This window comes from Topomyia yanbarensis, chromosome 1, assembly GCF_030247195.1.
Source record: "Topomyia yanbarensis strain Yona2022 chromosome 1, ASM3024719v1, whole genome shotgun sequence".
Lineage (NCBI taxonomy): Eukaryota > Metazoa > Arthropoda > Insecta > Diptera > Culicidae > Topomyia > Topomyia yanbarensis.
Genome location: NC_080670.1, coordinates 31,510,586 through 31,536,443, shown reverse-complemented (window position 1 = coordinate 31,536,443; position 25,858 = coordinate 31,510,586). Strand labels below are relative to the sequence as shown.

At 42.9% G+C, this 25,858-nt stretch overlaps 3 protein-coding genes and 1 long non-coding RNA gene across 5 annotated transcripts; 3 read left to right on the top strand and 1 right to left on the bottom strand.

Moving 5' to 3' along the window:
• Positions 1–8: 8 nt before the first annotated feature.
• LOC131677273 (transmembrane protein 192-like) lies at positions 9–1,184 on the top strand. The gene is made up of 4 exons (XM_058956991.1): positions 9–267; positions 330–468; positions 531–807; positions 869–1,184. The coding sequence occupies exons 1-4, from the start codon at positions 83–85 to the stop codon at positions 1,117–1,119; spliced, it is 852 nt and encodes a 283-aa protein (XP_058812974.1). The 5' UTR covers positions 9–82; the 3' UTR covers positions 1,120–1,184.
• LOC131677271 (protein FAM161A) lies at positions 1,183–6,271 on the bottom strand. Its single transcript, XM_058956990.1, has 3 exons — positions 4,555–6,271; positions 1,793–2,034; positions 1,183–1,725 (listed from the first exon to the last, which is right to left on the bottom strand). Exons 1-3 carry the CDS (start codon positions 6,082–6,084, stop codon positions 1,293–1,295), a joined length of 2,205 nt encoding a protein of 734 aa, XP_058812973.1. The 5' UTR covers positions 6,085–6,271; the 3' UTR covers positions 1,183–1,292.
• Positions 3,146–4,244, top strand: LOC131677275 (uncharacterized). Its single transcript, XR_009303317.1, has 3 exons — positions 3,146–3,566; positions 3,623–3,870; positions 3,924–4,244. It is a non-coding gene; the product is annotated as an uncharacterized LOC131677275 (long non-coding RNA).
• A 154-nt stretch (positions 6,272–6,425) lies between the features above and the next one.
• On the top strand, positions 6,426–25,155 carry LOC131677270 (uncharacterized). Of its 2 annotated transcripts, XM_058956988.1 has the most exons (10): positions 6,426–6,813; positions 19,284–19,337; positions 19,982–21,676; positions 21,755–21,915; positions 22,134–22,778; positions 22,840–23,163; positions 23,233–23,565; positions 23,629–24,223; positions 24,280–24,452; positions 24,515–25,155. In XM_058956988.1, exons 1-10 carry the CDS (start codon positions 6,649–6,651, stop codon positions 24,960–24,962), a joined length of 4,593 nt encoding a protein of 1,530 aa, XP_058812971.1. In that variant the 5' UTR covers positions 6,426–6,648; the 3' UTR covers positions 24,963–25,155. The 2 variants fall into 2 exon arrangements, with proteins under 2 accessions (XP_058812971.1, XP_058812972.1); XM_058956989.1 differs by lacking the exon at positions 19,284–19,337.
• Positions 25,156–25,858: the final 703 nt, after the last annotated feature.

Sequence of the window (25,858 nt, the reverse complement as noted above, 5' to 3'; positions counted from 1 at the left end):
CCATTTGGCCTGCTCCGATGTATGACATTGTAGGGCAATCAGTGGAATAGAATAAACGGATACGATCGTTTAGGAAAAAACAATGTCCTTTACAAATCGCAATCTCCTTTCGTTCTTGTTTTTCCGTACAACGACGGCGGATTCATTGAGCGGTGACGGCAGACATCGTGCCCAGGAGGAGCAGACTTTGTTCCCGACAATGACCGACGACGGTAAAGACCTTTCGCTGATATGCTTCGAGCGAGTGCTGACAATTTGGGCCTGGTGGTAATGATTCAGAATACCGGTGTTGTGTGACGGGAGTCAGTATTCATCTTTTTTTTAAACAGGACTCAGATAATAGCTTCGGCGGTTCTTACTATTACTGGTTTGGTATATACTTATCACGAATGCTACGGAAAAGATGACGAGTGCGACGGTTACTACACGATGCTGCATTTGAGAGCTGTTTTCTGGTTGCTGGTTTATGTAAGAAATGATTGTTCCTCAAAGAATTTGACCATAAACTCATTTCTTGCTGACGATTCCAGATCATACATCGATTCGTGAAGAGTAGACATAACCGGTTAAAAGTACTTGGGTATCACGATTTTCTTCAGGAAACTCATCGCTACAAAAAAGCCCCGTTGAAAATTGTGTCTTTTTGTAACCTTTTGTTATTGACCTTGCACACCATTCTGTTGGAAGTGGCTGGTTCCAACTTCTTCACCGTCTGTCGCGTAGAAGGCTTTTCAGCGACGGCAGTAATAAGTATCTTTTGTGCGGTTGAATATGTTTTCCTGGTGTTGCTCCACATTTCCTATTCTGGTGAGTAGAAGACTGATTTGGTTTGTAACAAATTTAGCATACGGAATTTCTCTTCCAAAAGTTAAGATCCACGTTTTCAACGTCGTGCAGAATCCACCTGATGCCCTAGTAGATTCAGACCATCCACGAGGCGGTCAAATCTCAATGAACCCGGAGGAATTTGTTAGTCAGCAGTTTTTGCTGATCGTGAAACTATTGGATGAAAATCGTCATTTACAGGATAAGATCCGAGAAATTCGCTCAATGGCTCATCTTATCAACAGCGAGTCAACGCATCTTTCCCTAGCGGAACAATCTTTAATTGGTTACTGATTTGTTTGTCGTGGTTATTGTTTTGTTTTATATAACAAAGAAAATTTATTTCTATCTTCACAGTAGCACACGTGTTATCTTTATTTGTACGCATTTAAATGGATTGCACATAAGCAGAACTAAACATTAAACAAGTTGATTGTTCACACCCGGGAATGACATCCGTTAAACTTTTACATACCGTCCTCCAACTTGCCCAGTATAACGCTGTCATAAAGTTTTGAACTACTCTGGTCGAACGATTCCAACGAATAATTACTGATCTTACTCCCACTGGAACTGCGATGCTTCTCACCCGGGCTCTCATTTCGATCATCGTTGACCGTTTGGCTACAGCTAGCCGAACCGCGCCGTCTTCCATTGGTCAAGCTTTTTTTGGTTTTGCTCGATTTGTGTAACAGTGGATCATTTTTGGCACCGGTCAAACACCGATGAGTCACGTGGCCAAGCCGTGGACCCCACTGGGGAGGACCCTCCAGTAGCAAAGGTGCTGCTTTAACCCGTTGTCTCATCAGCTCCATGTTTATGGCATGCTCTTCCTGGCGAAGCCGTTGCTCCGCTCGACGTGTCGCTAGTCTCAAATTTACTTCCTCCTGGTGAGTGGTACTGGAAGCAATTTAGTATGGTAAGGATCGTATACAAGCTAAATCCATCTAAATTGTACACTACTTACTCAAGATTCAAGTTCTGAAACGCTTGGCTTTTTTTTACACCCCACTCAAACTTGGACGCCTTTTTGGCGTTCCCGGCTGTTTCGTCGAGTTCCATGTTGCGAAGTTTCTTCCGGCACCACTCTGTGCGCAGCGTTGCCGCCAGATTCGGACGGTTGACGGGGTAAATCGGAGTCGCATCACACGCTAGCTGGTTTGCGTCTCCGCTCGTACCGTAGCTTGAGTTACTGGACGGGTAGAGTGGCTGTAGAAGAGAACATGGTGCTTTAAACATCACGTAAATAGACCAATGTGACATAATTTTGAATTAGCTATGGAATTAGCGTTTCAACTTTGTCTCATTAGAATCTGACACTAACAAGCCACACTGATGTGGTTTTCGTTTGAGGCGAAACTGAGGCAGTTCCTAACCCCAACTGCTGTCACAATGTATGAACTGACAGCGGTTGGGGTTAGAACCTGACTCAGTCTCAGGTTCAAGCGAAATCGCCATAAGCTAGCGCCGGATTGACGGTGGTTCCAATAATGAAGACACAATTTGTATTTCTGAGCAAACATTTAGTAAAGTTCCGCAAGGAAAAGAAGGTTTGTAGTGATCCGCTGGGTTCCTGCTCCCATGTCGTAAGAGACGACTGAAAACAGGAGTCTTCAAGTCAATGTGTTTCTCTGTGCTGAGGACTGAATGGCTGACAGGACTAATATTTGCCAGTCGCGCACGAAGTGTCTTACTCTTCCTGTGTTACGCGAATCTCTGACACAGTGGACGTTTGCTTCTTCGCAAATTGCTGGATTGAAATGATGGTCATGTTCCTAATGCCCATTTCGGGCTAGCTTCGTAGACTTCAACTAAAATCGCATAACAAATCCACGTGAAATGTCTCGTGCATGTATACTTGCGAATGGTTGCAGCAGTTAAATTTTTTGATTAGATGTTTACTTAATTGGAATACTCCAGCACCCATATTATGCTAAGTTAAAGTTAAGCGTGTATGAATCCACCACAAGGGCCGCTTGCAGGGATACCAGGTATCTTTTTCAAAAGTCTTCCCATTTTATAAAAAGTGTCTTCATTTGTCTTCAACGGCCAGGATTCTGAATCGGTTATTGATTTTCAGCCAGAATTCGTCAGAAATCAGTCAGACATCCGAATAAATTTGTCTTCAAAATGAAAAAAAAAAAAAACGTTTGCACAACATTAAATGTTGTGCAAACGTGTTTTTCATTTTGAAGACAAATTTATTCGGATGTCTTCAAAATGAAGACAAATCTTCAAATCTGGCATCTCTGGCCTGTTAGCTTGAAAGCGAAGCTCAAACCAAAAAACTTTCTGCGATAACCGTATCCATTCTACCTTTCACTTCCGGTGAAAATTTCAACGTGTCGACATGTTGGTTTTCACCGAGTGCTAGATAATTCGCTTTTTTCACCTTGATTGGGCGAATTACTCGTGCTGTGGTGGACCAATTGTGTGGCGCTGCGAGTTTATCGTCGGTTAGTCACAAAAAGTAAAGTCCATTGGACTATAAACGAAAATTAACTGGCAATGTAGCTTTATATGCTGTGCCATTTTGGGCTTTGTTTCACAAACAAGCCAAACAGAAGCGAAGAAGAAGAAAAAGAATTCTACCTTACCTTGCACTTAAACCGGCTTGGAAAATACTCGTGCGGGACAGAACTCACAGATAACAAAAACAAACTGCCTTAGCAAGCGTCGAACGGAAAAGTCACGCAACCAGACCGACAGTCACACGAGTGAAGATCCGGTCAAAAGTCAAGGTAAGCAGGATGGGATTAATCAATCGTTCCGACACTAATTGCGTTCTTCTTGGCAGCGTACAAGCAGGAACACGACGTCCGTTCACACAAGCTCTGTTGATCTAATCAGGGTTGAATCCGGGCCGCACCAGATCGTACCGGATTCCACCGAGAACGTATGTTGGATATTTACAGCACTAATTAGAACATACCATGCACTTCTCCACCAGATAAGAATCAGTACCAGCAAGCAGTATTCTGCGAACGGAAAGTGATACGCTTTTAACCAGCCTAGCAAACGCGAAACGGAAAACGTCTTCCAAGAGTGAGTAAATCACAGCGATTATAGATCTTATGACGACACGTGAAATATTGTAGGGCTCTTTTCCCGACACTTAAAGTGTCCTACTCCAAGCATCGGGACTCGGCTACCGGCTTAGCAGAAGTTCCACCAAGGCGTCGGTCGGACAAGGACGGTCCGCAGGCGGATCACTTGGCGGAAGGAATCTGGTTACTGCAGCTGCGCATCTGGACGCAGGTGAGCAGCTACAATACAAACGGTTAATAGAAGATCGTGACGCAATTGGCCCCACGGTCGAGCTCTAAGGGGGATTTTGTCAGCATTAACGAGGGCACGCCGGATGGAGCTGAATGAGGCGACATACACGTTTTATATCTTGAAATGCCGCAGCGGTATGGCGGGGACCGTGAGTACTAGTTTTTAAGAAATGAATAGAATCAATAGGCCGGAAGGGCAAATTAGCAGGAATAGGTGGATGGAAGAAGCCAGTGGAAATGTCCGCTCTTCGAGAAGTGTCTTTTATTTCCTTAGAAATGAAGAATGCTAGAATTGATAAAAAGACAAATCACGACGAGGCACAAATCACCGATTAACATGGGGAACGAGCGATTTGAGCCAGTCGAAACTAATTCCTGAGAAAATTGGTTAAACAATGTACCAAGACAATGATATCTACTGTAACTGTAATCCCCTGTCCCAACTTCTTACCTTAACTGCGACCTTCGCGCGATCCTCGTACGCCACCGCCCCATTCACCCGACTGAAGAACTCCGAACATCTTTCCTCGACGTTCTTTTTTCGCTTGGCACTGCGCTTGGATTTACGCTTCCGCTTACTTTTCCCCGTGGAATCTGCTGAATCCTCCCCGCGCGGGCCAGCTTGTCTGGAACTTTTAAGCAGTGCTCGGTCTCGGCGTGCCATAGACGGAGGTAGCGATGCTTGCTTCATCAGTTCCTCCGCCCGTATCCGTTTACTCATATCCCGGAAGTATTGGTCTTCCCACATTTTGAAATAGAAGTAGTTGCTGAATAAATTCTTTGGGCATGGTTTAGCTTTGAACGGCGGCGTTAGTTTGCATCTTGTTTCAAAACCAGTGGTTAGCAGGGCCGGTGAGGATAGGCTTCTACTAAGACAGCGGCTGTTGGGACGATTGAGCCGTTCGCTGAAATGGAATGGTTTCATCTGTTGCTGTAGTTCAATTTCCGAGTTCAGTTTCGCTAGACGGTTTCGGTAATCCTGTTCTGCCATGATACTATCAAACAGGGGTATGCGAGAAGTTATCGGAACTGGGTTTGCTTTGATCTGACGGGCCGAGGGTTTATCGAGGCTTTCTTTGGATGAGAAGGCATTCTTGCTTGCTATTAGTAGTTCCTGAAGAGTGCGTTCCTCTTCATCACGTTGGGTCATTTTGTACGGTTGCGGGATCGTTATTTTGGAATAATCTCGGATTGGAGAGGCCGACTTACTGCGAAGACTTTGCCTAACATATCGATCGTAACGTTCAACAAAATCTGAATTGACTGGCGTTGTACTGGTCGAAGCGTTTCTCGTACTGTCCTCTGGATCGGAAGCGAATGGTGTTCCAGCACGGAATTTCCTACGAGCAACCTTAGTTTCAGAATCATCGTCACCATCACGTTTCGTATCTTCTATGCGTACTGACTTGACCAAACCTTTTCGATTTGCGTTGAGTATTCCGCCACAGTGTGCAGGTGGGGATTTACTCCAGGAGTGGAGCGATTCGTTATCCTCGAGGTGGCTTTTCACGGTTTTTTCGGTTGGCTCAACCGATTCAGTTGTAGGCATTTTCATTGCTTTCGGACAAACCGGGTCGAACCCATCATCTGCACAATTGAATCGAAGCTCTCGATGTTTCTTACGAAGCGTATTTAACTTGCAGTAAAATTCCTCGTTTGGTAAATGATTCAGCTCGTTATAGTCCGGGATACTGTCGTAGAATTTGACTAGCGATTGAAAATTGTCCGTTTCTTTTCGCAGCTGGTGTGTAATCGAACAACACTTGGTCCGGCGTTGATGTCCTGTGCGTGCGAGTGGACACTTGCTGTTCGCCTTTTTGCGCGTGATTGCATTCATATTGTCCTGCACTTGCGGATCGTCCAAACCACGGTCCAGACTGCACTGTGGCACTAGATAGGACGGGTTGGGATGTCTATTTCGCGGATTCAAAGGTTTCTTGATACATGAGTTTAAGAACACTGACCTTCCGTGGCTGGACATCGCTGCGGGTTTTAGGATGAGCGTATTAGCAGTGCCATTTTCGCTGGAGGCATATTGGAATTTTTTGGAACAATTTTCCAAAGGAATTTTCACTGTTGTGCGAATGGAAGAAAATTCTTGTTTGTTTTCTTAAAGAAGTTGCATAGTAACGGAAAAGGTTCTATTTTCTGAAGTTGATGGGCCCACGTCATGCGCCTAAACGATAGGCAATCTGGCGGGCGATGTTTTTGCTAGTGACCGCTAGTCGAACGAGAGAGATTTGATGGTTTTCTCTGCAGGTTTTCATGCCTTCTAGTTCTTTGTTTTGATCTGTGTGTTCCGCTCGCAATCTAGAAAAGAAACCAGTTGAGCGAAATTAGTCGATCTGTGCGGACGTGTTTTGCGCTAGCTGTGATTTTATTATCCACAAGTGATTGAGTTTGATTGTGTTGGTGTTACCGTGAGCGACAATTACAACTACCCATAACGGAATAAATAAAACAAAGTTAATTTTCACTGTTCATTCATGGGCATCTCTTGAATGACGAATCAACATCAGTGAATAAATTCGCGAGAATTTCAATCATGATGTGTCTCTGGAGAGGCAAGTTGGTGGTTAATGTTTTGATACTACTGGTGATAACCCTGTCGGCCGGGGTAGTGCGATGCCAGGAATCGACAAACGGCGAACCAACGGAGGCAGATGGTACTGCGAGCAATGGATCAGCAGCTGGCTCCGGTGATATGAAGGTAACAAAATGCGAAAAAATATGTGCTATGTTTAGGTGTTTGGCTTTCGCCAACCGGTGCTGTTTGCTAGGGTTATAACCAAAACAAACATCGCTTCAAGGAAGAAGGAAAGTAACGGGAAACGTACAGGCTTTATATACTTACATTTTTCACCGAGTGTCTTGATTATGTGAGCGCTGTTTAGAATGTTGAGGAAGTGGTGTTTTGTATGGATTCTTATCTTGTGAGAATTTGAGGAAGTCCTAGTAGGTCGGTTGTAGTTTAATTCAATTCAGTGTCAGAGTTACAAGAACGCGTTTGTTGGCGATCTTACTTATATAAGAAAAATTGCTAATGGCAGTGATTTTGATACACTGAGACTAAACGTATGGTGGTATACAACTAATTTTGTCGTATAGAAAAGCACCAACATCAATTGTTGGTCGAGATTATAATGTAAATGACTTACGATTTACATAGCATTGCACGAAATTATGATGGCGAAAGCTGAACAATCATACCTTAGTGCTGATTTCGAAAGTGTTATAATACTGTTATAATCAAATTCACCTTTCATCACAAAAACGTTGATTAGGTCGAAAAATGCTTGAGATTCACACAAATGGTACCGTCTTTGATGGCATCCCAATATCATTTATCAAGCTACTTTGAATTTGAACCATCATAGACTCTGAAGCGTTCTCGGTATTGAAAGCAGCATTCCTTACGCATATTCCTAAGAGATCCAACCCAACATTACCTAAAGACTACCGTCCCGTCAGTGCTCAACCTGCTATTTCGAAATTGCTGGTGAAGATTCTATTCAGTCAAATAACCAATCATTTGGACAACCCTAACACTCTTCAGTTAGGGTGTAATTAATTCTGCTACAGGAAATGTTTTCGGTGCAACAACAGCACTGGTGAAATTGGTTCATGACGTTTAAGACAATCTTGATAGTAACTATGGTGTTGCTTGACTTCCTGTTGACATTTTATTATGTTGTTCGCTGTGATATCAATTGTGCGTGAAGTAATCGATGGCACCCCACAGGGATCCTGTTTGCGTGCCTTCTTATTCAGCCTATACATCAACAGTTTGCCTGCCGTCCACAAGTGTAATTGTTAGTTATATGCAGATGATCTACAGATTTACATCTCAGGACCGATTGCCGAAATCGGCAGACTGGTAGAAATGATTAACGAGAATCTTAATGCAATCACACTGTGGCTCACCAGAAACTATCTGCACCCGAACCCGAAGAAAACCCAAGCTATCAACTTCAGCAAGATCGAAACAGTTGTGACAAGCATGGACGTTATCTTTAGCAACGAGGTTGTATCTTTGTCCGATAAAGTAATCTTGTACCTACTCTGAAATGGTGTATTACCACGGACTTTTTTCAGTACCGAAAGAGCAACTTCACCGATCCTTCAAATCGGCGACACGGTTTGTATACAATTTTCAAGACCATGACAGATACCGTCAGAAATACCCGGACTTGTTTCAGGAAACAGGCGTATGATAGAAACCTCACCAGACTACTTCAACGAGCATCTAGTACATGGACAACAGCAGCGAACACGATCAGTTAATCATCCCAAGACACACGACATCAAATAGAAACATCGTTTTAATTTGTTAGGGTCTCCTGCTGGAATAACCTACCACTAGAAATAAAACAAAAGCCAATAATCACAACGTTTAAAAGTACCGCTTAAAGAGCATTTCAAAACAATCAAATCCTAAACTTTAATTAGTTTAAGGTTAATTTCACGGTTTGTTAAGATTTAATTTAGATCTTAATGTGGTTTCCCAAATTTATATTCTTGACCTAATATACAGTACTGTACTGATAGATTTTCGTAGCCAATAAAACAAATTACAAATTAGTATAAAAACGGAAATACAATTGATGTTACTGGTAAGCAACTAGTCACGCGTGATGTCCTGCAAGAGAAGAAGTTCTGTTAAAACTGATGAGACCGGCGATATCGAAACATGATTTGGTTTGGCAAACCAATGCAACGTGCACTATGCTATGTTTCTCCCTAAGCAAAAAATAGCTTAAACCATTTCATCTAAAATCCGAAAAATCACTCGGATTGAAAGTTCACGAATTACTACGATGTTACGACCGTCAAGAAGCACCGTCCATCGCCGAAGATAGCATTATATTCAGCGATAGGTTAGTTATACCAGCAATCTACAGAAAGCTGTGCCTGAATCAACTGCATAAAGGGCACCCAGAAATTCAACGAATACAGGGCATACTTGTCTGATCTCGACGAAAAAAAAAAATGCTTACGGGCGAATGACCTAGAAGTTTAAAATCCCAAATATCAAACGAAAAAATGGCGAGCTTCGTTCGAGTTGGCAACGTCTGTGCCTTTGCAGTAGCAACTCCGCCAAAATCAGCACCAAAATCCGAAGTGGATAGGCAAAGCGTACACATCTATTACGCTGGCCCACTGAAGGGCAAGTTGTTGAAATTGTTTCAACTAGGTCGTTCACTGCAAAGGCTTCAATTTGTCAAAAATGGATTGCCCGAAGGTCTACTGTCAAATAATGACAGACAATATACAAGCACTGAAATCAGGGAGTTCTGTGCCGAAAATGGAGCGGAACACGTTCCAACAGAACCATTCGACCCGCAATACAATAGTCAAGCCCAGCGGTTCTCAACCTTTTCTGTACAAAGTACCCCCTAGAAATCACCCTGGGTTCTTGCGGACCCCAACGGATAAACATATGTGTGGTGTGGAGCACGAGGGTGGTGTAAAGTGCACGGGTAGAAGGAAACCCGGGCTGGCATGCAAAAGCAGGCGTGGTGCGGATCCGTGAGTAGAAATAAGAGGCAAAGCTGGTTTAGAATAACAAGAAATGAGGACAAGTGGTTAGTACAGAGTAGGAGATATTTGAGGTGGCAGCCGTGGACGAATGTCATGTATGCAAAATATATTGTAGTTTAAACACATAACAATATTTTTGGATATTGTTGGTTTGCGATTTGTTCCATGCTAGTCGGTGCTGCCTCCACGATCCTTTCACACCGCAGGCAAGCCTATTACAGGTGGGCAAGAAAGTCCAAGAGGGCGAAGGTTCTATCAAAATGTCATTGGTTATCGACAAAATCGTTCTTAACTTAAATCCGTCCAGTTCTAGTATTACTAAGTACAACACGCAACTGAGTACAGTCAACAGAACCGGAAATCTTTCACCAATTTAGATCGTTTGTTCTGAAGGACGCCACCCACCAATTTAAATGCTCATACCTACTATTTTTCATTGGTGGACACTAGGATGTTTTGGATTAAGAAAGTCACCCCCTTTTGAATATGTGAAAATGAACCGATGAATTCGTCTGATTCCCGGTAATCCGGATTAGCGGAGGAATGTTCCAGTACTAGGATATGATTTGTAAATTTCATATTACAATTCTTGAAATTGTCTCAAAAGTCTGTTATTTGTGGTTACGGGACCATAAGATATTTTGACTTCGGAAGGACCACTCACAGCCCCACAGGAAACTGCATCGGAATGTCCGTTCCGAGGTCAAATTACCAAATAGTTGCATGACCATGAGATGCAGTCTTCTGAGACTATTCCAAGTATTTTGATACCCTTATTGCCAGTTTTCCATAGAAATTCATCAATAGTATCGCAATTCTGGAACATTCCTTCAAAAGTCCGAATTCCAGGGAACCACGCAATTAATCCGGTTCATTTTCTCTAAATCTAATAGTAGAAGAGTTCCTGAATCAAAAACATCCAAAAGTGTCCAAATCGGTTGAAAACGTTATAGATATGAGCATTTGAGTTTTGCAGGTACCCTGATGTCCTTGGTGGCCTGTTATATGGTAAAAAAATTCAGAAGCCCCTTGCTCAGCCTCCCGTTACCTGCATCATCAATGTTATTCCCTCAAAAGCTATGCTTGGTAATATTCTTAAAATGTCACTGAATACCAATTTCTAGCTTGGGAAGAACACTGGACTTCCATGGATTGAAATCTGAAAAGATATTGCTGTACTGCTGTTTCATGTTGCAGTTCCATTTGACGAAGAATATTGTTGTTGTCGATTCTATGACCTAAGTATCGCTTTCGTTGTTTCCGGTGCACGTTGCGTAGGCGACCAAGCTCGGTATTCCACCACGGAAACCTATAATTTGCTTTCTACTGACACGTTTTTAGGATTATTACGGCGAAGAATCTGGCAACATATGGCATCATAGAACGCCGCAATTGCCTGATCTAAATCGTTTCCATCCAGCATATCACGCCAATTGACTGCACCAATAACCCTTGAGACTTCATCGAGTAAATTCAAAGTTGAGATCGTCGTTGATTGTGTCAAAAGCATCACTATCACCAGGACGCGCATCAAATCTTAAAACGAAGGGTTTACCTATAGTATATATGTAGGAGTTTCAATCAGTTCGAACACGTACGTGCCGTTGACGAAGGCTAAATCTAGGGTAGCACTTGAAGCTATCGTCGAAAATCCACCGACGATATGGGAGATTGTAATCGGCTACAACACGTAGAAGAAGAATATTTTGAGCGCAGAAGAGTGAAAGTTGTACATGTCAAGATCGCTGTTCGGCCTCAGAGAAATGCAGCAAACATTTAAAGATCAGTCTGGCAGTGAAACGTGCACGACGACCTGTTCCAAACGTTTACATTCAGACATCTTTAGTACAGTCCCAGTTAGATTTTCCTTTATCGCTATAAGAACACCACCTCCGAGGCTTAGATGACTGGTAGAAGAGTTGCGATCTCATCAGTAGATTGCGTAGCTAGTCGATAGCTCACCACGTAGCCAGGTATCAGTGAGAACGATAATGTAGTCGTAGGAAGTGACAGTGGGTGAGTACGAAGGCACGCGTTTTTATTCTCATTTTGCGAACGTTTTGATAGTAGACGTACAGGAAATCATGTGCTGTATGCGACGACATGCCACGAACCAAACAGTTTTCAGCGAGCGAATTATCATTTAAAGCAAAATACTCGCCTGAGAAGGGAGTTCGGAAGATCCCTTCACGACCTTCGAACGCAGGGCCGGCACGACTAAGTTCGTCGCTGATTGGTAACGCGACTGCGTCGGAAGCTTTCGTAGTACTGTAAAACAAGTCTCCTGGTGATAGCAGCACAACGTGAGTTTGTAGATGTAGTCTCGACGATGGCATGGAAATTATTGTTCAAGAAACGGCAGATTACACAAACGTGTTGTACCCGATGGTGCGCTATAAATTAAGTAGTATTCAGAAGTTCTGTGTCATGTGCGTTTTCAGGATTACGGACTCGATGATCAGTGCAACACGGAGTGAATGGGTGACGGCTTGTGTGAAAAAATGTGTAATACTCGCCTGTGATGAGAGCCCGAGGGTATCCTGTCGGACACATAGCCTTTGGTGACCCGTATAAACAACATCGTCGCCGGAAGCCCGACTGGAGCTACAAACTCAGATGTCATCTAGTTTAGACATATCGTAACCGGGTGCAGCTAGTTTGTCCTCATCAACAACAATGTCATCGGTCGATTTCTAATCAGCTATAGACATTTTACCGGCGACGCTCATCGATCTTCTCATAACCGAAGATTACCGCAGTGGTTCTAAGCCTACCAGCGAATTTAAAGGGGGAGATGTTGGAGTTAGCAAGTCACTAGGGCATTGCGAAAAAACAATCATTTTTAATTCAATCAAATGATCTTAGTCAAAATAGGAGACGTCATACATCTGTTAGTATTCCTGCACCCATGTTTAGACTCAAAAAGATACGATAAATAGTGATGGACTGGCTGCCTTACCAATGGCCACATGGAAACAGAGGTTCTTCCGAACAGAACGACAGAATCGAAAACACTTCAACTGTCGCTATGTGTGCAAGCGGTTTGCTGATAACTGTGGTTCCAAGTAGTAGGACCTTGACAAGAGAAACGCAGCTAAATAGGTCGGGAGGCGACTTTTATAAAGAGGTTCAGTAATAAAGAAGGAACTTTGAAAAAGTTCGAATCGTTTCTCGTTTTGTTCATTGTTGGAATTTTAGCAATAAGATGAATACACAGAGAACAGACATCCATGATCGAACAAAAAAATTTAAAAAAAAGCGTGTGTAAATATTTGGATTAATATACGATAGACACTAGCGCCGCTACACCAACCTATCCCAACTATCCGTCAAATTTATTCCGGAACTGGTTCAAAATCCTGAATGGATTCAGAATGGAATCTTGCTCAAAGAAAACATCCGATTCCGACTCTATCGGTTGATGCATTTGAGCTGGAATTCATGCTGGAAATCCGAACCGGTTCCGGACTAGTTTGACTGGGTAGAGGAATAACCGCTGTCAATTCTGTCAAACTCAGCCACAAAAAAAATGACGACAGTAGCACACCTGGTTTGGATATCCCAACTACCTTCGAAACCGTTAGAGATTTTACACAAGTTGAATGCTGCAGATGGACGTTTGTTCTCTGTGATGAATAGATGGAGGGATTGTGATTTGAACACAGCTGTTTTTCAGCAGTAGCGTATAATCGCAAGTCAGTGAAAACAAGGCAAGTTCGATGCAGGTCCGTGCGTAGAAATTTCTCAAGGGAGGGGCTTGGATTTACTCCATATCCTTCCTTATATAAGAAACGATAGATGTTTTCCGAGTCCCGGAGGGCTGAAGCTTGTACCAACTTGGCTCAACAAATTGGGACAATGTCTGTTATCGAGAAGGAATCTTGATCAAACACCACTACCTGTGAGCTCATGGTAGTGTCGTATTCTTACTGTGATAATTTCCCAGTCAAAAAGGGCAAGTTGCTGGCAAACGGGGGGCTATTTGCCAACTCGGATGCGCTAATTGCCCTTCAATTTGCCAGCAAATTTCTGGCAATTAGGGGGCTATTTCAAATGCAACATTTGGGCGATTTTCCGCCGTTATTTTTTGCCGCCCAACCCGCCCTTAAATCGCCCCCAAACTGCCCACGGAACGCGCCATTTAACCGCCCTTAGTTGCCTAATATGAAAATTACTAATAATATTTATTTTCACTATCTACTCACATTTACTTACCAGTGTACTAGGTAATCACCACCAAACTAGAGAAAAGAATTAATGGTGAATTGGAATTGCACACCAAAACTTATCACAATCTGACGTTCATTAAGTCTTTAGGTCAGAGATCTTGTACAACTATACTTACACACGATTCCATAATTTCCCACATTCGTTGGGTAAATGAAGTGCACTAGATAAACAAAGTACAAGTGAGAACACACCAATTGTTCAAAAAACAATTTTAAGCTTAAGCCAAACATGAACCGCCATGTTTGAAAAACGCGAAAAACAACCAAGTCCATTTCAGCCGCCAGAAAATTTGTCTAAGTATTGAAATCGCCTTTAAATCGCATTCGCAAATTACATTTGTTCCTAGGAGCAATTAGCACAGGCGAGTTGAGTCAAACGTCAAACTGTTTAAATCGCCTGACCCTGAGTGCATATAAGGAGAGTAAAGACACTGTCAAAATTGGAACAATGATTATTTGTCAGTGTCATTCCAAACGAGTCAAATTCATGTATTTTGAGAGGTCGTTTGTTCGTTTGGAATATTACTGACAGATTATCATGACAGTTGTCTTCACTCTCCTTACATACACTCTGGCCTGACCATGCTCGTCCGCATTTTTTGATCGGGTTGTAGTGCGCCCACCGTCTCAATACTCATCCTTCCACAGCTACCCGCAGGTATTACTTGAGGAGGGTTTGTACTTTTGCTCTTTTTTATTTTGTGTATTTTTCTATTGATGCTGTTTCTTGCTTGCTGGTCAACCTTCGTGGTATAACTGACCTACTTAGGTCAGCTGCAAATATCGTCACCTGCCGAGACGCGAACTGATCCAGAGAAGCCGAACGTAACGACTTACACATCTCTTAACAACCATCTTCGCAGGGTTTCATATCCTTCTTGGCGATATTCGTTCCTAATTATCTACTAGCTGGTGTTGAGAGTTTCCCGGCGGCGGAATTTCTCCTAATATCGAATGTCCCTTTTCGTGATCAAATGCTATCCCGATTTTCTCCGATTTCGTGTTGTTCATTCGTTATTTTCCTCCCTTATCTTCTGTTGCTAGCTCGTTGACTGACCTTTGATGTGTAACTGAACTGTTGTCAACAGCCCCCTGGCAACCCTATACCATCATATGGAGTTTGACAGCGACCTACATATATGGGGCGTTATAGCTATAAAGCCCCAAACAAAGAATTATGTTCGGCACTATGCTCGATATTCAAACATTCCACACGACGTTTTGCATCTTGTGGGATGATTTAATACCATATCATTCAGAAAATCGACATTTTGTAACTAAATACAGCTTCTAATCATTCGGTTCAAAATCAATGTTTTGCCTTTCATGGCAGTGATGCTGGCTGTACAGAGACGTCGTCCTTGACAGGGGGCTGGTTGTCAATGTCGAAACTTGACGAGACGTGGACCGATCCAGCGGTGCCGACCAACTCGACATACATCCTTTTACAGACACTTTAGTAGGGTTTCTTCAAAGAGTTTCTAGAACGACCGAATCAAAATGACATTGTGTGCCAAAACGATTCGCAGTATAAAATTTGTATTCCTGATCGGGAAGTTCAGAAATTTTCAAAAGTAATTCAAAACTCTCCAAACCCTCCCCTTGCGCACGGGCCTGGTTTGTTGTATTGCAATTTAATAATTCAAGAGTGCTGATTCAAATGGTCCTTAGTGACAAATGTAAACAAACTGAGTTATTTGCAGCACAGCATGTGATTACAGCATAGCTAACGAATACCGAAAACCAGGATTCATTATACTCAGTATTTATCAAAATAAGCATTATATAAAAAGTCGCAAAGTTTTCATGATCATATTTTGAAATTGTGCACTTGAGACCTTTTAAAATGAAAGGACCTATGCGCGAAATATTTCAAAACTTCTGCAACTGCTCATAGGCGCCATGCAAAAACGACGCAAGATTCATTTCATTCTATGTTTTTCCCACTGCACATAGGTACCTAGTAAAAACGTCCTAAGCAGCAAAATAAAAGAAATTATTTTCTTCTGTTCATGCGACTTATTTTCGAAGTTGAATTTAGTAAGTATAATAAATTAAATGATAATTGAAAAGCTTAGTTATTCTAAAGTAACATGTCATTCGTTGGTTTTAACCACTTTCAGCCAATGATTTGTTAATATAAACTAAAGTTTCCCACATTTTTTTTCTGCAAGACTTCTGTTAAATCCAGTGCAACTATTTACCATAGTAATGAAGAACATTCGTATTCCGGTGCTCATTTTGTCGAAAACTTTGAAGAAATTCAATATTCGTCGTAAGAGCTACCTTTGCTGAAAAAAACCGTATGTGCAGCGTCGTATGGTTCTTGGACCCAAAAAAAGACCTATGTGAAAGGTCCTATAATTTTCAAAAGGACGCATCATTCTAAAGCGCTTAAAAACTACATTAGCGCTAAACATTTCATGTTTTTAGTATTATTTACCTAAAGAGCATAGTCCTTAGACTATATTGGCATAATTGTTCTATCAAAACGCATATTTGTTCTCTAATAGGGATTTGTTTTAGGTCCATGAAACTTCAAACTCGTTTTTCTCAGTTCGAGCTCAATGTCACTTAGGACCTTTTGAATAAGTACTCTTGAATTGCCGAATCGCCAAGTCTTTAATTAGACATTTCGACACAGATCTTTCATTAGGGCCTAAGTCGCAATGTACTCAAATGGAGAAAAATCAGTTTCAATATTCGGCGAAGGTTTTCTAAATGTAGTTTTTATTGTAGGTATAAATTACTTTATGACCGTGTTTTTCCGGAAGCATTTTTCGTTAAACCTTATGACAATATAACAAAGAATTTAATTCCTATGTGCTTTTAGTGGGTAGAAACTAAAAAAATGCTTACGCCCAATTTGCATCCCAGTCGTGATTTCGCCCTTCAGCAACCACCATTTGCGGAAGGGCTAAACCGTGTACATAATTTTCAGAAGGGCGCGGCAAATGGGCTAAACTGACTCTGTCTTGCTGGGTAGGGCTGGGTAAATGGGCGAGCTTGACAGTATACTTTTTAATAGGGCTCAGCAAATGGGCGCATAGAAACCCAATGTAAAAGAAAGGGCGCGTGAATCTTTTCTTCAAATTTCATGAAAATATCGAAATATTCGAATGTTTATGTGCAACAACTATCGAGTAGACATGATCATAGTAGATATTGCTTATCATTTATATAACAGAACCGCCGTTTATTCTTTTATTTGTGAATAATAACCGTACGCCCGCTTCTGTCTAAAAATGTAAGTTTGGCCTTTATATTCCATATGAGAAGAAGGGCCTAAGTCGAAATCTCGAAGAAAATGCATGTTTCGCCGTTTTGTTTTCTTTAATTATACATCGAACTAAAAACCATTTTAACTAATTTTCACCTCAATCTTGTAGTATTTTTGTTGCATAATGTCGTAATAGGGAAAACGCAGTTTGTTTACATTTGCGATTTAAGCCCTAATGAAAAATCTATGTCGATTTCGCCAAGAAAGAAAGAAAAAATGCGAATAGACAAGCTGCAAGCTACTTCGGTTTCGGATGTGCATATTTTTTTTTTGCAAAGTCGAAGTTAGGTTGTCTAATTTTAAACCAATTGTAAACAGTACACCCGGCAGTCAACTAAGATGTTTTAGCGCTTTACCTATCTACGTCTTAACTAAATGGACAATTAGTATTTATTAAGCGTCAAATTGATCTGATCTTGCAACTGAGAGCTGCTGCATATTTCTTTGATTCATGAATCACAGGCTGAACCGGTTCATGCTTTCTGGTGATAGTACATGAGTAGTAGTAGCTAAGCGGCATGTAATAGTCAAAGTTGCACGAAAGGATGAATGAAAATTTCTTATTGCCAATTGGAAGTTGTTTTTTTTCGCTGCCCTAATCAGTGGAAGCTATTCAATTCTTTAAATGGCAGTGGAACGGAATTCGAAAACTAGGACACACCGAAAGGAACTAGAACCCATGGCGCAGTCCGCTGATAGCATCACGCAATCGGTGGTACACGTGTGATTAGTATAGGAGAGATGAATTATTTTTCAATATATTCTAGCAGAATATCAATCAGTCAGAGGAGACTTATGTACGAAGCAGAGCGTGAGTTGCAACGTTGGATAAAGAGATTAATAATATTGTCAGCCACTGCATGTATGAAGAAAGCTTGAGCAGTAGTGGTTTGTCAAGGTGCTAAAACGTAAGCTCTTTGTTCGTTTGGACAGTCAGGGCCGTTGCATGTTATGACAAAAATAGCGGAGTAAGTCCCAAAAAGGCATCATACAATGAGATCACCGTTGTCTGCTTGTCTTCTGTTCGATTTGCTTTGACGTAAAGTGTAAAATATTGGATTCGGCGTAACAACTACATAATAACAGTTTCCTACAATGGAATCTTCCTCGATTGATAAAATGTTATCTAATGTCATTGATTTTGACATTGATTCCTTTCAGAAAATGAATGATTGAACAACTGATTACTTACCCATTGAACATAACCAATTTTTCACTCTTTTGTGAACAAAACACACTAACACGTGTACGTTACCTCACTGACTAAAATTTTCTATCTTGGGTGAGGTGACTATGAGAATAGGGTCGTGACCTTTAATTTGTTTTGGTTGGTCAGTGTTTGGAAAGGCTGTTGAAATCTTTCCAAGTGAATTTTAGTCTCCATGCATATTACCACATATAGCAGATGTTTTGGATAGAACAAGTTTGTATCACAAATCTATAAATTTTACAATCGGTATACACTGGGAATCAATGGCTCCCTACTACCATCTAGTTATTTAATTACTACACGCAGTTTGACAGTTGCGCTCCATCTATATAGCATTGCTCCAATTCACATCTGAAACAGCAGGTTCAAGCGAAATCGCCATAAGTGACTTAAGCGTTTGTAGGGTTATTCCTCAATTCATACCATCACAAGGGGTGAGTCGCTTAGTACAATGTGCCATACACGCTGTATCACCTACGATAACACGATATAAGATTACGATTCACAGTAATACACGCTGCTAATTTCACTCGTTACCACAATGTGTGGCACAATGAGGCACACTTTTTACATCTCAAAAACTGTCAACAAAGTGTAGTTGAATAATCATAGCAATCATTGCTCTTGTTTTACTAAACACCATGGCACATCGTGGCACAATGCGGCACAAGCTACCACGCTGTGTGTTTGTGAGCACAATTCGATTTGTGCTTAGCGGCTCACCCCTTGTACCATCCCCTTTATTCAGCCTATCCATTTAAAACTATCCCAATCGAACCAATCCGACATTCGGCTGATTCTGTTCACGAACTGCGTTTGAGAAAAGAAAAATCCAAAATATTCATGGTTTTGTTGAGGAGGCGACTACTTAGTATGGCGATTTTCATGTCCAACATATGCTACTCTCTTCCCTCGTACAGGATTTCCTGGCTTCTGGGCTGCGCTTAGAACATGAACTCGTGAAGGAGCAGGCCGTGAGTTAGCGTGCTTATTGTTGCATGGGTACTTTTGCTGTTGTTGATTCATGTGGGATTTGTTGCGTTGTCATAGGAAACAACTTCGAAACTACATCCATAAAACCGGGACTCGCGCGCTGCCGGCACAATTAACCAAACATCGCTTATCGCTTTCATTTTGCAGCTTTTTCGAAGCGCCTGGTCCACGCTGATAACCCAGCAACGCCGCGCATTAACCAAACAATCCACTGTAAACAAATACCATGTGTGATAGTCAAACAGAAATATTTAACAAGCTGCACGTCTATCAACCCGTTTTATCTCGCTCTCACAGTGTTACATGTTTATTGTGGTTATCCAATAGCCTGCTATGATTCAAGGGGGAACTGTTTACCTATTCGTTATTCATACTAATAACCATCCCATAGACGTTCATTTGTTCAGTATCTAACACACTGCAGGAAAAGCGTCATACCGGTAAACAAGCATGCCCTTATCCGGTGCTACGTGACTTCGTGGAGAAGGCAGTCGCTATGCGGCAAACCCGCACCTAACCCAACAATTCGAATCCATACCCTCCCTGATCATGGTTGATTAATCTTCACCAGGTTACTAACTGCTGCAGTGCAGATCCTGAATTTCCTTTTCAACTCCTCCCACAGGACGAACCGTCGGGAGGTGGTAACAGCGGCGAAAACTTTGTCGCTATTCACGTGGATGCGGTCGGTGCCAAAGAGCAGTTGAATCCATCCCTCCGAGGTCTGTCACATATTGCCATCAGTTACCTACCGAAACGTTATACATTCAATGCGGTCCTGTCAGCAACTCGGGAAGTCGTTGCGGGTGTTCGCTACGAGTTGGTAGTCCGAGCACAGGATGAAACACAGATCGAAGTTATCTGTAGGATGACGGTCTTGGAGAAACCCTGGTTGTCGACGGAGAGTGGAGATAAATACCGATTGTTAGAATACAGCAATTGTACGTCTACGGATGGGGAGTCAATCGACGGGGTCGAAGTTGTTACCAAGCTAAACCCTATCTTTGATCCAAATATCAGAGGCCAACAGGAAATGAGTCCTTCTCGGTTCAAAGATTTGGTTCAACAAATTATTGTAGAAAAGCATGTGGTTCATGAGATTACTACCACTCCTGTAGTGGAGCTCGCCGGCACTACAGGACTGCCAAATTCTCCCGAGTTAGGTGAATCATCTAAGGACGCATTAGATCAATTGTTCTCCATCGGAAATGAGGCACAGCAGAAACGTCGTATTTCGGCTGACGCAAATCAACAACAGCAGGAGGTTATCGAAGAGATCATCATACCTAAGCGAATTGAGTCTTCTCAATCGGAAGTGCGAACTACGGAAGTTCCAGCAGAATCGACAACCATGACGATCGATCAGCAGGTGCAGTCTACGTTCGAGGAAGTATTCAAGACCCATCGAGAAATTCAGAAAGCTCTGGACGAGGTAATTCAGAAGGGAGGAGGTCGTGATGTTCAGCTAAAATACGAACCAGTATTTGCGTCTTTGCTTGATAAAGTCAAAACTAGCATCGATAACTACTACAGGACCATCAATCCCAACGGCGGGGAAGCTAATGTGGACACAATGGCTTTTGTCGTTAGTGATAATGTCGCTTCGCCACGCAGTTCAACGTCGGAGACCACCGTAGCCAATCATTCATCGACAAGTGAGGAAGATGATCAACAGCAACAGCAAGTGATTCAAACCGAATTTGATGAACGACTTCCACCACAAGCGCCAGCCCGTGAACTCTCCCCTCCCAAGATAGACGCAGTGGTGATGCAGTTTAGCGATGAAAGTGATGAACAGCAGCAGCAACAGGTTGTCCAGCAGCCACGTACTCGGGAAGAGTTGGTTAAGGAATTCAATGCAGATGATTCTCAGCAACGAGGTAAAAGAGCGGCACGATCGTATTCCCACGAGCACGATTTCTACCATTCACCTTTCCTTGATCATTCTTCGGGAGAATCCCATGAACATCACGGTAGTCCTTACTACATCCCGTACAACTATCATAACCGTGGAAAGCGATTCGTTGAGATGGACCTAGACGGTAGTGCTGACCAGGCGCTGGTCGATAACACGGAGAAGTCACTAGCCGAAGCAATCGAAATGTTGGACCGAATGGACGCGGATCCGTTCAAGCGCGTTCTGCTAGAGGTGATCAGTGTCAAACGTATTAGCCAGTTCACCAGTGCGATCGAGCAGAAAGGGGACCTGTTTGTGGCACGGGTCGTCACGGCCAACTCACACTGTATCGAAGAAGCGGAAGATGAGGTCAAATGCAAACGGCTGCTGATCGACGGGAGTAGCAAATTTTGCACACTTGAGGTTCAAATATGGCTTGCTTTGCAACAGAAGGATCAGAGTTGTTCAAGATGTTTGACGGGTTTTTTGTTTTGATTGCAGATTCGAGTTAAGGACAAGGAAGTTCGGCTGGTGAAATCGGAGTGCGTTCCGCACAAGTCCGCTGGGATGCCCGGTGGTCATCAGGAGGTCGACGTATCGGAGTTGGAACATCAGCGGCGCATTCAGGCTGGTTTGAAGCAGTACAACAAAGGGAAGCTGCGGTATGTAGGAAAAATTTATATTTAGCAACAGGATCAATTGGGTTATGTTTTACAAAAATAGATATTAACCTCTAGAGGATGCAAAGTGGCAATGCATGCCAATCAAATGGACGTCCTCTACAGATTATAACCTCCACATCATTACTTTTTGTAGAAAACAAGCACAATTCTGTACTCGCTTCCAGTGCCTTGTAACTTCCACTTGTCTCAATTCGCAGATCAACCAAATTCATCATTCGCTGCGGTTCGGTCCAGGTGGTAGCCGGGACGGTTCACCGTTACACCGTAGATTTGCTGGACGAAGACGATAAGGTCGCCAGCAATTGCAAAGTAAAGATCTACACGCCACTCGGTGATGTTCCCGATTACAAATTCGACTGCCAGGATGTGTCACCCAATCGAGTCACTCGTGATGTCGAACGTAAGAAGCTCAGCAAAGCACCCAAAGTGGGTTCGCCAGCGGAACTAACCCCAGAAGAGTACAGCAAACCGGAACACACCGATCGTATCCGGGGGATTTTGCTTAGCTCGGCAGGTGGCAGCAGCGATCGTAAGTATCGAGTTGTGGGTGCTACTCAGCAGCTGGTGGCTGGAACGTTGTACACTTACAAGCTGGTCTTCAACGACGATCCGGATAAGCGTGTCTGTAAATTGACTTCGCACGAAAAACCTTGGTTGAAGGAAAAATCACCAGCCGAAGCACAGAAAGTGTCCTTCTCATGTCCTGATGCTCCAAAAAGCCGCGTTCGACGTGCGTTTTGTGCGGGATGTCCTTCAGCTCTGTCACCATCAGATCTTAAGGATGCCGAAACCCTAGAACGGATCAATAAGATTATGCTTGCAACTGGTGGTGTCGCACAAAGGTGAGATTTTTTCTTAGGTCAACTAAATATAATGACATGAACATTATTTTTCTTCTTTCAGCAAACCGGAAATCTTAAACGGCACCACTCAAGTGGTGGCCGGAATGAAGTATATTTATTTTGTTGCTTACAACGTCGCCGATACTCGAAGAGTTTGCGAACTAAGCGCCTGGGAGCGGCCATGGCTTGCTGAATCAGATCCCCAAGAAGCCTACATCTACGAGTCCAAGTGCGACGGGCAAGATGAGAGCAATGGAGTGAAGCAATCAAGACAGAAACGACTCGCCGGTGGACCGCGTTTGCTGACCGAGGAGGAGCTACAACAGGATGAACATGTCGAACGAATCAACAAGATTCTGGTGGCATCAGGCGGAACAAAACAGGAGTAAGTGTGCGGACTTGGATGTAAATGCTAGTCAAAGGCCAAATTACATAATTTGTGTGTATATTTCAGCAAACCGAGAATTCTCAATGGCACAGCTCAAGTCGTGGCCGGTACTAGCTACACATACTACATTTCCTACCCGATAGACGGTGATGAACGGGTTTGCTATTTAAATTCATGGGAACGTCCTTGGTTGGAAAAGAAGAAGCCAACTGAAGCCTACAAGTACACTTTCCGTTGCGATGGTAGTGATGAGAATTCCTTGAAGCGAGTGCGTCGCCACGCTAAGAAAGTTGGCGGATCGAACGAACTATCCTCGGATGACCTGAAAGATAAAAGCCACATCGAGCGGATCAAAGCAGGATTGGTGACATACAACGAGGAAAAATCTAAATCATATCAGTGAGTACAAGCGTTCAGATGAAATTCGTTGAACTATATTCAAATTATCAATATTTTTTCCAGAGACTTCGAAATTATCAAAGGTTCCGTCCAACTGGTTGCTGGTTCACTTTACAAGTACACGTTCAAAGTGAAAGACGACCCAGGTGTAATCTGCAAAATTTCCGTTTGGGAGCGCGTCTGGTTGGACACACAGGACCAGCGGAAGTACAACGTAAAGTGCGATGGAGACGACGATCCAGAGCACGAGCAACAACTACCTGCTGCGAAACGATCGGCACGATCCGTACGGCCCCACCCGGATCACCTGGAGCAGCATTACTCACGTGGCAATGACCATGCGCGCCACCTGTTTGAGAAGTTCAAATTGCGGCACAATCGCACCTACCAAAGCACCTTGGAGCACGAGATGCGGTTCCGCATTTTTAAGAATAACCTCTTCCAGATTGAACAGCTAAACAAGTATGAACTTGGGACGGCCAAGTACGGAATTACACATTTCGCCGATATGACCAGTGAAGAGTACAAACAGCGAACAGGATTGGTTGTACCCCGAGAACAGGACCGAAATTCGATTCGAAACCCTTTGGCTAAAATTGACGAGCATATGGAACTGCCGGCTGCTTTCGACTGGAGAGATCTTGGGGCTGTTACAAAAGTTTGCATTTTTTCATTTCATCTGTAACATAAATACTAAACTTTCCTTTTTCACAGGTAAAAAATCAAGGCAGCTGCGGATCCTGTTGGGCCTTCAGCGTTACAGGCAACATCGAAGGTTTGCACCAAATTAAAACCAAAAAACTGGAAGAGTACTCCGAACAGGAACTGCTTGACTGCGATGCCGTCGATAATGCCTGCCAAGGTGGCTATATGGAAGATGCCTACAAGTAAGTAAAAAGCTGATTGCGCTCGCAGAAAATGTTTTAACAATATTTTTCGAATGTTCCAGAGCTATCGAAAAACTAGGTGGTCTGGAGTTGGAGAGCGAGTATCCCTACCTGGCGAAGAAACAAAAGCATTGTCATCTGAACAAAACCATGGTACATGTCCGCGTGACGGGAGCGGTAGATCTTCCGAAAAACGAAACCGCCATCGCACAATTTCTGGTAGCTAACGGACCAGTTTCTATCGGTCTAAATGCCAACGCAATGCAATTTTACCGGGGTGGTATATCGCATCCGTGGCGTCCGCTTTGCAGTAAGAAGAATCTGGACCACGGGGTGCTGATCGTCGGATACGGCATCAAAGAGTATCCAATGTTCAACAAAACTCTACCCTTCTGGATTGTTAAGAACTCCTGGGGTCCGAAGTGGGGTGAACAGGGCTACTATCGGGTCTACCGAGGTGATAATACTTGCGGTGTCAGCGAGATGGCAACGTCGGCCGTGCTAGAGTAAAGAGAAGTCGACAAAGAGGTAAGTGAACAATGGAACTCTTATCGATATCGGTGTGTGTTAGTCAATGTAGTTTTTACATTGGTAAAATAGTTCGGGATGCCCTTCACAGTGGCAGCTGATTGGTGCGAACAAATACCATAGTGATTTATCTCTTTATTATTATTCATCAAATATACAACAAACATTGTGGAAATTAGTTGTCCGTTGGACTTAATGGAACTTAAAAGGAAAGGAATCCTGTTTCCTTGGATTCACTTCAACAAGTCTTTTATGGTGCATTTATATTATTTTTTACACACTGTAAGATACTTCTACGGCCATCGGCATCATCGCGGCCGAACATTCCGGGTGTTCCTAGTCATGACCGAATATATTTCATTCTGTCTGGTTGCTCGGTCTTGGTCCTCGTCTCTTTTTAAGTCCGCCCTATACTCATCTTCTTCGGTTGCACACAGACAGCGAGTGGACGTCGACGACCTCTTCCCGGAACGCGTAGTTTGTGACTCTGTACCATTGTTTTGTTGTGCCGTTGGCTATTGAGTGCACTCTTTACCTAAAACTACACGACAATATCTCCTTCAATGATCTCATGGCCGTACATAGCAACGTGAAGTATCAGCGAATTGAATACACACTCCGTAGACAATCTTATTCGCAGTCGCAAAATACCTCCGGCTATAGATGGGTCCATGGCTCTCGAATATCGAGCTCCTTTCCTTTTTCCTTAGATTTTTTGGTAGTCCCCAGAGCTCTTTTTCTGTATGTTTTCGAGTGTCCTAGGATGAGTGAGTTGAATATTTTTTGGGGTTCTCTCACAGCTTCCAAGTCTGCTACTCCGTTACCGTTGATCCCTTGATGGCTTGGTATCCAATTGGATCCTAATGTCTTGGCGCTCT

Bases quoted from the DNA above. Each gene is read 5' to 3' on its own strand.
- LOC131677273 (XM_058956991.1), top strand. From the start codon at position 83: ATGTCCTTTACAAATCGCAATCTCCTTTCGTTCTTGTTTTTCCGTACA. The intron at 268-329 runs GTAATGATTCAG...TTTTTTAAACAG, and splicing joins CTGACAATTTGGGCCTGGTG to GACTCAGATAATAGCTTCGG. The intron at 808-868 runs GTGAGTAGAAGA...CTCTTCCAAAAG, and splicing joins GCTCCACATTTCCTATTCTG to TTAAGATCCACGTTTTCAAC.
- LOC131677271 (XM_058956990.1), bottom strand. From the start codon at position 6,084: ATGTCCAGCCACGGAAGGTCAGTGTTCTTAAACTCATGTATCAAGAAA. The intron at 2,035-4,554 runs GTAAGAAGTTGG...TCTCTTCTACAG, and splicing joins GCGCGAAGGTCGCAGTTAAG to CCACTCTACCCGTCCAGTAA. The intron at 1,726-1,792 runs GTAAGTAGTGTA...AATTGCTTCCAG, and splicing joins TTTCAGAACTTGAATCTTGA to TACCACTCACCAGGAGGAAG.
- LOC131677270 (XM_058956988.1), top strand. From the start codon at position 6,649: ATGATGTGTCTCTGGAGAGGCAAGTTGGTGGTTAATGTTTTGATACTA. The intron at 23,566-23,628 runs GTGAGTACAAGC...TATTTTTTCCAG, and splicing joins GAAAAATCTAAATCATATCA to AGACTTCGAAATTATCAAAG. The intron at 24,224-24,279 runs GTTTGCATTTTT...CCTTTTTCACAG, and splicing joins ATCTTGGGGCTGTTACAAAA to GTAAAAAATCAAGGCAGCTG.